The sequence below is a fragment of the Penaeus vannamei genome, chromosome 25 (genome assembly GCF_042767895.1).
Source record: "Penaeus vannamei isolate JL-2024 chromosome 25, ASM4276789v1, whole genome shotgun sequence".
In the NCBI taxonomy this organism is placed as follows: Eukaryota; Metazoa; Arthropoda; class Malacostraca; order Decapoda; family Penaeidae; genus Penaeus; species Penaeus vannamei.
Window position 1 is genome coordinate 33579972 of NC_091573.1, and position 10000 is coordinate 33589971.

Here is a 10000-nt window from a genome sequence, read left to right on the forward strand (position 1 = left end):
CAGTTGAAAAGTTCTTATAGTTGGGTTTGATTAATCTGATATGCTTTCCATCTATTGCGCCAATGCAATTAGGAAAGTTTGCATGTTTCTCAAAACCTTGTGCTACTTCTTCCCATTTCTCTTTTGTCATCACTGGCAAGCACATTGTCTTCAGTCTTTCCCAAATAACAACGCACACTTGCTGCAATATGCTCGAGATGGTAGATTTCCCAAGCCTGTATCCATAGTGTAAGTCTGCAATAGAACAACCTGTAGCCAGGTATCTGAAAATATAAATAAAATTCAATGTGGATAACTGTGTAAAATGTTATAGGATATTTCCCTAATAATGTCTCACTTGGGTGCCACATACAATAAATATTACTGAATACTACAAGCTCTATTTCCATGTTACACAATCATACCACACAGCTACAACAAGAAGTATGCAGATACTAGTACCTCATATTACATAATTATTAAGTATTTCTTTTTACTGAAATACGTAGCTTTCAGTAAATCATAATTATACTTTATTATCATGATATGTAATATACGTGGACATTTATTTTTTTGTTATGGTTTCGGAATAAGAAACTTTCATGGTAAGCATGTGTCAGGCAAAATTTACTGAATGATGAATGCACTCATTCTGTATTACTATATATGAATATGCGTATTGTGCACAAGTAAAAAACACCCACCTTAGTGTTATGACAAGTTTTTCTTCTGGAGAAATGCAGTCCCTCATCATGGTGCTTGTTGAAGAAATGTCATCCTGTATTTGTTCAAGCAGATCGTCAAATGATTTGATGGACATTCTCATATAATTAAAGAACTTGGGTTCATATTCTCGTAGCTTTGGATACAATGTGAAGAACATTCCATAGGTAAGTCTGTCCTTTAAGATAGGATGAACCCAATAACGTCTCTGTCTCCTCCTCCGCCGCTGCAAACGACGATATAAAACCCATGCACATACCACCTCTTCTACATCCATTACCAGCTGTGTATGACCAGCAACTGAAGAGGGATAAAAAAAAAAAATACAAGAGTGGGGGAGAGATGAATTGGGCCACTGTAAACGCCGTGTGTGAACATACACTCAGTAGTCATGCTTCAAGCAGTCAGGCCACTAAAATCGCTCATCTGAATAGGGCTAAATAGTATAGTGGGTTTTCCTATCACAGTATCAATACGGTAGTGTTTTACTTTTTTTCCGTTAATATTGTTATGTATTATTATTATCATACCATATAAACATATAAGTACTTCACTGCCACTATCATCACTGAATGTAAGAATATCATAATTATCATAGTAATTTGTAATATTCATAATATCAATATCATGAATCACAATACTAAATTATTCAGTGAGCATACCTGTCGTACCTTTTGCTTTGGTAGTAGAAGTGCCAGGTGTAACTCCATCGTCCTTATTCTCATCATCAGAGTCAAAGCCGTCATCATCCTTATCAAGATCACTGTTTGAATCGCTATCATCTGATGCCAAGTTAAAGCTTCTTCTCTGGCTGGCTCGGTGACCATTCTCCAACTGCAATGGAAACACTTTATTAAATACCATGAAAATTAACTGTCTTGAGTTTGCAGCATTACCTGTGCCAAATATCCTGTGACAATACTTAGAATAATCATTAGAACTTTATTTACCACTCAGTTCAAGCTTGATACATCATAAAATACAAGAAACTACAATGAAAATATCATATTAAGTACCGAGCATTTCTTGGTAATTTTAAGTAAATCTTCATATTTCCATAATTAATATTCCCAGACCATCAGTACAGGCTGAATAGTGCATTTTCTGGTCAACCCTATCAACCATATATCACTGGCAGCATAAATGATTGTTCAGCATTTTAAGCCAAAAAAAAAGTGGCCTGTAGCTAAACATGTACATTTATAGCAATAAAAAAATGTAAATAAAAGAAATTAAAAACATAAACATCATTAATATTACAACAAACATATATGTACTATATACTGATGAAAGCAGATTCTGTGACCTTCAGAGCACAAGGATATTTTCATAATAGAGGGAGGCATTCAAAAGTTTCCAAATGGTTCACTGCCATTTCTTTACATTTCCCTTGATTAATTTCTAAATCTATATTGTCCATTATAAATAAAATGCTATAGTGCATAATATAACATAGAAAAAATCCTATAAAAATTCTTTAAAATACTTTAAAAGGATGCTGTGTTTATTATCACTTCCTAACCTGCCAAACAGTGGAATTGACATCGTAATACATGATAAAGGAATTGTAGAAGAAAATAAAGGTAAGAAGGAAAGTAAAAAAAAAAAAGAAGCAGGAAGAGAAGAATCCAGGGAATGTGACAAGGGAACTATGGAAGGAAGTGAAGTATCAGGAAGAACATGAGGAGGAGAACGATCTGGAGGACACTGTTGTGACAAAGGAGTCACGTGAGTATCCAGATACTCCAAACTCTACCATGTCCTTAGTGCCTACCCCACCTTCTCACTTTCCCTGTTGCACCTAATCTTCTCTTACACCCACTTCTTCCTCTTTGGACGTCTCCTCTTCTCCTCATAAGAATTAGACTGGGGAGAGAGGGAGTAGAGGTAGGATGATCAGTGGTATGGGGAAGATATACTAAGACATCTTAGAAAGAAGGCAGAGGAGTGGAACAAAGGACAGGGCTGGAACAGGTAGAGAGAGAAGAACCTCATCAATGTGCTTCCTGTTTGGCCTCACATAGAGTAAGGCCTAGTTTGAGTTTTAAGAACTGCTACTTTATACTCATCAGAGAGCCCATGAGGGGTAAGGACCAAGTGGCTAACCAAGGAATTGACACAAAGCCAGCCTTTCATCCTTTCAGCATGGCTCTTACACCTTAGAAAGGGGACAGAAGGTTTTGAAGAAGAGAAGGAAAAGGAAAGGGGGAGAAGAAAAGACCATGCAAAATTAGTTAAGCTGAGACCCAAGGTAAGGGCTATCTCTGACATTAGGCCTTGGTCCCTGTCTCCTATTCACCCTCCTCCCCAGAAAACAAAGGGCATGGGATTGGGAAGTTATATAAAAGAAACAAAAAAGGCTAAATAAGGCACAGTTTTATGATGATAATCTTTAATACTAAAGTTACAAACTATCAAGAATCTTTGACACATGTAATTTTCCATTACTTTTTCCAAAGTCAGCTAATGAATTGTAACAAATACATATATGTATTTTTCATAAATAAGTATCCTTTCATGTAATGCTACTATAAATTTAAACTTTTCCTTTTTTTTTCTTTATATATATATATATATATATATATATATATATATATATATATATATATATATATATATATATATATATATATATATATATATATATATTATATATATATATATATATATATATACATATATATATATATATATATATATATACATATATATATAAAGAGGAAAAAAAAGGAAAAAAAAAAAACAACCTTCTAAGTGCATATTTTTTTTAAACATGATACAATGAGAAACACTTTCTCGCCCCGTTGTTGCATAGTGGAACTTTACACGTTGTACACAACCACCTGGTCCGATGTGGTTTTTTCTTTGTGCTGCAATGACTGCAGCGTCTAAAATTGGGTCCAAATTCTGGCATATGTTTTGACTGGTCTAAGCGAATTTCCTTGGGGATGATCTCTTTATGCCTACGGTGTTTCTCTACCGGCCGCTTTTCTTTTTTCACTTCTTCCATCCCATGCACTCCAATCAAACCGGCAATGAGTCTTCCTCTGAAAGCCTTGAGGTCAATATTTTCTTGTGGTAATAAATGCTTGTAAATTATAAATGCATTTACAACAGCAACGTCAATATAGTGAAAAAAAATTCTATGCCACCATTTTTTTGATTTGTGATCAATTTCATATAAAGACTTTAGCATATTTGCTTTACCAACATAGCTCTTATGACGTCTATAATCAGCCACAACGACAGGTACACCAACTTTCACCTTGCTGCCATTGTTATTGCGGTGAGTAATTTGGGTTATCAATGACGGATTGTGCATGTTCGACACAATCAGCACAGCTCTATCATCCATCCATTTTGTGCATGATACACCAGATGGATCCATAGCCCAATCAGCTTGGCCTCGAGTCAGCTGCTTATCGTGTAACAACACCGGGATTTTTCTTCTATTTTGATGAATCGTTCCACAATAGCCTATTCCTTTCTCGAGCAGCTCTTTTGCCACAGATACCGATGAAAAAAAATGATCTGCGTAAATTTGGTACCCTTTGTCTATCAGCGAGTCTGTTAATTTGTGAAGAACTTTTTCCCCTTGTTTTCCGTCTTTCCCACAAAATATTTCAGCTTGACAAATATAACCATTACTATCAGCCCTTACCCACACTTTATATCCTCTTTTTAGGGGCTTCAGAGGCATAAACTGCTTGGTGTTCCTGGCCTTGAATTTAATCACACAATCACCAATTGCCTGGATTTGGCTTGGATTGTAACAGGTTTGGAACTGTTGGTTAAGATGATCAATTAGAGGTCTTATTCTACAAAGCCTATCATAATTCGGATCACTTTTGAAAGGCATTTTACTCATGTGAAGATTTGCTAAAAACCAAATAAACCGGTCACGTTGCATGGCATTTGTTATATAGTGATCTCTAAAGCATGGATTTGTTGACCAGTAATCTTGATAGGATGGCTGTTTTTTTATGCCCATCAATATATTTATTCCTAAAAAGATCTTTAACTCTGCAACAGTTGTTTGCTTGAAGGGTTTCCCCTTTTGAAGAGCATAAAGATTTGTTTGACGTACAATATATCCTAACATTTCCAAGCCGATAAGTCTATCAAAAACAGCTGACGGAGTTACTTCTGTCAAGCCTGTCATATATGATGATGGGCCTGGCTGTTCACCTAGAAAATGGGCTGAATTTACATCATATATCTGTTTCTTCCATTTTGGCTGAAAATCCAATTTACATGCTGTTGGTTCCTCTGATGCTTCATACTGACTGTCATCTTCATCTTCTCTACAGTCTTCACCATCTGTAAGATGTTACAGGAAATGTAGCTTGTTCATTTTCATGTTGAATATGTATTATTTTCATATAAGCCCCTGATTTCTAAAATCTTAAAGCTTTTACATGAATCCCTATTTGGTAACTCAAATGTTGATTATACTAATTCTGTGATTACTTTATCATCTGAATCATTTATCATCATTTATCATTATTTTTGAATCATAGTTTGTTCATTTAAATAAAAAATATATACTATTTGTACCCTTATAATTTGTACAACTTTATGTGAGCTACATTTTGTTCATTTACAAGAATACATACATCACCACTTGAAAGATTATCTATGAAACTGTTTCTATGTTATGAATATATCTAAATCTTTAAAAATTATAATCACGTTCTTAAAGGCCAATATACCCACCTGACAGTATATGATCATCAACTAAATTTTCATCGTCTGATATATCGTCCTCTTCAGAACTCGATATATCCTGCACTACTGTCTGAGTGAGAAATGAGTCATCATCAATATTCTTAGGTCCATTACTCTGGAATATTACTGTATAACATTTTAGTTGAAGAGCACCTAGATTTTCAAGTTTGAATCTAGCATGTGGAGGAGGAGGAGGAGGAGGAGGAGGAGGAGGAGGAGGAGGAGGAAGAGGAGGAGAGGGAGGAGGAGGAGAGGAAGGAGGAGGAGAGGGAGGAGGAGGAGAGGGAGGAGGAGGAGAGGGAGGAGGAGGAGAGGGACGAGGAGGAGAGGGACGAGGAGGAGAAGAAAGAGGAGGAGAGGGAGGAGGAGGAGAGGGAGGAGGAGGAGAGGGAGAAGGAGGAGAGGGAGTAGGAGGAGAGAGAAGAGGAGGAGAGGGAGGAGGAGGAGAGGGAGGAGGAGGAGAGGTAGGAGGAGGAGAGGCAGGATGGAGGAAGGAGGAGAGGCAGGAGGAGGAGAGGCAGGAGGAGGAGAGGCAGGAGGAGGAGAGGCAGGAGGAGGAGAGGCAGGAGGAGGAGAGGCAGGAGAAGGACGAGGGAGAGGAGGATAACAAGGAGAAGGAGAAGGAAAAGGAGGGCGAGGAGGACCAGAGGGAGGAGGGAGAGGAGGATGAGAAGGAGAACGAGGATGGAGAGGAGGATGAGAAGGAGAAGGAGGAGGGAGAGGAGGATGAGAAGGAGAAGGAGGAGGGAGAGGAGGATGAGAAGGAGAAGGAGGAGGGAGAGGAGGATGAGAAGGAGAAGGAGGACTGAGCAACATAAACTGGGAACCCATTAATAAAACAAAAATATAAAAGTTTGAAGTTAAGAACAGATCTTATTTGTAAACCAGGGACCTACTGTATGTGAGCTTTTATTAGGGTTCGTACACTTTTCCATGACTGTTCAGACAGCCTCTGGCATTTTTCCATGATCCTTTTCAGTTTTCCTTGAACATTTTATGCATACTCACAATACATATATCCCATTACAACATATACAATGACAGTAATGCCAAATATATATCAAATATAAAAGAGTTAGGTAATGACTTGTGTGCGTGCTTTATTGACACCAATGACCAGTTGCTTATATACCCTCTGCAACTGTGACTGCTATAGCTATCATGACATAACACCCTATGCTGAGTAAACGCAACTTGACTGACAGTGGGTGGGCCGGCTATATACAGCTTAGGCCCAGTCACATTACACTGTTGTGTAATATCACATCACAAACAAATCAGACTCCATCACCATAGGAATAATAGATCAGCATGTATTAATTTAGGCTATGTAGTATTTCAGTTTGCTCAATCTTTCAAAGTTTATTTTGATTTCTCTCTGAAGACTTAAAATACAAATTGGAAAAAAAATCCAAGTCAGACTTTTAATTTCTTTAATGACACACATACTGAATGATTTTCTAAATGATATCTAAATGATTTTCTATACTTGCAAACAAAATTCCATGATATTCTAGCTCTGAAAATTTCTTAGAAAGAGTCTCGGACAAATTCTACAGCAGTCCTTAAATTTGTCTAAGAAAATTCTTTGGCCCTCCATGAATACTGCTCCAGGTATTTACAACACAGTTTTAAGGATGCTTTAATGGAAGTATCATAGTAAGTAATAACTGTTTCTTAGAAATTTAAACCACTCATGCGGCATGTTCTCAATCTCGGTATTTGACAGAGAGAGACCTTTCAGGTATTTTGCCTGTTTTTTTGTTTTTGTTTTTACTTCTCCCCCCCTAAGACTTTCTCCTGTCCTGCAAATTCTACTGTTCAACTGAGGAGGACTTATAATGCCTGGGTCTAAGATGCATACAAACTTACCTGATAAGAGGTTCACATCTGACTAAATTCTTTTAGCCATATTTAGATACTTGCCTGACATGATATTGAAGCATCATCTCTGCCATCACTTTCTTCTTTAACTCCGATACTGTGTTCCGAGTCATAATACTCTATTGGTTCTGTAAACAAAGAGTCCTTCATCATGATTTTGTTTACTGCTATATCTTAGGAGCCCTAATTCATGAAAGCAAAATAATGCTTGACAAGTTAGTGCATTGTATACATCTGCCAAACATCAAAACCAAAATATACATAAGAAAATATATAGTCTCAGCCATCACTAACTCAACCATCACAAGATCTGAATCCTAAATAGATATATCAAAATTTCAAAATACTCCATTCTTTACTTTTTCATAGTCAAAGACTTACCATCTTTTACTTCAAATTTACATTCTATTTCTTCAAATTCTTCATCATTTTCAGCCTTCACATCAAAGTCCTGAAATAATGATAAAAGGAAAAAAATATTTAAAAAATATTGTAAAAACACACACGAGAGAGAGAGAGAGAGAGAGAGAGAGAGAGAGAGAGAGAGAGAGAGAGCGAGAGCGAGAGCGAGAGCGAGAGCGAGAGCGAGAGCGAGAGCGAGAGAGAGAGAGAGAGAAAGAGAGAAAGAGAGAAAGAGAGAAAGAGAGAAAGAGAGAAAGAGAGAAAGAGAGAAAGAGAGAAAGAGAGAAAGAGAGAAAGAGAGAAAGAGAGAAAGAGAGAAAGAGAGAAAGAGAGAAAGAGAGAAAGAGAGAAAGAGAGAAAGAGAGAAAAAGAGAAAGAGAGAAAGAGAGAAAGAGAGAAAGAGAGAAAGAGAGAAAGAGAAAAGAGAGAAAGAGAGATGGAGAGAAAGAGCAAGAGATGGAGAAAAAGAGAAAAGAGAGTAAGAGAGATGTAGAGAAAGAGAAAAGAGAGAAAGAGAGAAAGAGAGAAAGAGAGAAAGAGAGAGAGAGAGAGAGAGAGAGAGAGAGAGAGAGAGAGAGAGAGAGAGAGAGAGAGAGAGAGAGAGAGAGAGAGAGAGAGAGAGAGAGAGAGAGAGAGAGAGAGAAAAAAAACTTAAATGAAGTGAAGGAAAGAAAGAAAAAGAGATATATGAAGAGAAACAGTGAAAGAGAAAAAGATCAAGAGAGGAATTGAAAGAGAATGAGAATGAGAAAAGGAGATAGAAAAAGAGGTAGCCATTACCTCTTTTACTGACTGCTTTGCTAAGATAGTTAATTAGTTACAATGACATGCACAACATCTAACATTATACAAGTAATCCTGACACCCAAAACTGTGAAGCACAACTCTTTAGAAGACATAACATCCATAACCTAAATCCATTCTGGCGAGTGTAGCTCAGCAATTTTCAAGAGGACACTATACAATTGGTGTGTAATGAAGGATTCCTATAAAATTCATGACATATTACATTTGTCACACTGCTGACACATTTATACATCTGGTATAAAGAATAAGTTCCCCACTAAAACAGTTCCGCATATATTCCTATGGCTTCCATACCTGCATTAGCTTTGGCTGCTCCATACACAATTTACTCGATACATCTTCACTGCATAACCCTTCTTTCACCCATATTGTGTTTGATGGCATATCTGTATCCTCATCACTTTCAGGATCTTCAATTTCAAGTCCTCTTTCATGGCATCCAGTGACTGCAAATAATGAGAAGATAATTATGTTCAATTGTTGGAAATAATGGCAATAGTGATACAACAGTAATAGTAATGGCAATGGAATGGTGATGGTAATTCTGCTAATACTAATACTAATAATAATGATAATAATCAAACTAATAATAACAATAGTATTGATAACAATAATGATAATGATAAATTCAATATCATTATTATTATTGATAATAACAATAACATAAAAAAAATAATAATAATAATAATAATAATAATAACAACAATAACAATGATAATAATCATAATCATCATCAGTATCTATGGTTGCTTCCACACTTGCCATACAACCACCTCCCAGTGTTGTTCATGCCTCTAATTTCACGTGAATGACCACAATAGTATAGCATAAGAATCTTTATGAATGGCTTTGTAGTATCTCCAAAATACTCTTTAAAAAGTTTGTTTAAATAGTTCTTCTAGAAGTTCAACAGACTGCTATATCCCTATAGACATGGCAAGGTAAACATTCCTACACAGATATTTGCATAAATGTAGTGGAAATGTAGTCTCTTTACACATTTATAGAGTTTTACCTGTAAGATATACAACTTTCTTCTTATCAACTTGCAAAGGACGGGGCATTAAAGAGAAGTGTATTCAATTTTGTTATTTTATCTATTAGAGGTAAAGTTTTCTTTGTACAACACAGGTATGGGTAATGAACTATTCATAATCTTTCTGGATAACAAGGATCAAAATTGATTCTATTTTGGAATAATTCTCTACAATTGGGTCTGCAATGTCATAAAATCACCGACAAAAATGCTGGTTAGTCGCATGGTGTTGTGGGAGGGCCAGTGGCATACACTAATATATAATTCATAAACATTAAGGTCTTCAATTTGTAGGAAATTGTTATACAGAAAAAAAACATAACAATATTAAATAATATCTATAAAGAACATATTTGGTAAATATTCTGACCAGGTGTTACTGCCCAAGGGGAGGGTTGATAGGGGCTCTGCCCCCCAATACCCACTCCAAAACATTCTTCA

The 10000-nt window shown here is 36.3% G+C and overlaps 1 protein-coding gene across 7 annotated transcripts in view; it reads right to left on the reverse strand.

Moving 5' to 3' along the window:
- The window catches only part of LOC113825244 (mariner Mos1 transposase), a 21708-nt gene that overhangs the window by 4812 nt on the left and 6896 nt on the right, over nucleotides 1-10000 (reverse strand). For 2 of the 7 annotated variants that reach the window (XM_027378088.2, XM_070139517.1), the window contains 5 exons: nucleotides 8818-8969; nucleotides 7696-7765; nucleotides 7357-7442; nucleotides 5419-5500; nucleotides 3444-5022 (listed from right to left, as the gene is read on the reverse strand). In XM_027378088.2, the coding sequence (XP_027233889.2) occupies nucleotides 3470-5022; nucleotides 5419-5500; nucleotides 7357-7442; nucleotides 7696-7765; nucleotides 8818-8969 (1943 nt within the window). In that variant the 3' untranslated portion in view covers nucleotides 3444-3469. Of the gene's footprint in view, nucleotides 264-683; nucleotides 1003-1364; nucleotides 1537-3443; nucleotides 5023-5418; nucleotides 5501-7356; nucleotides 7443-7695; nucleotides 7766-8817; nucleotides 8970-10000 lie in introns of those variants that run through there. The other 5 variants (XM_027378081.2, XM_070139518.1, XM_027378057.2 and 2 more) reach the window with 4 other exon arrangements.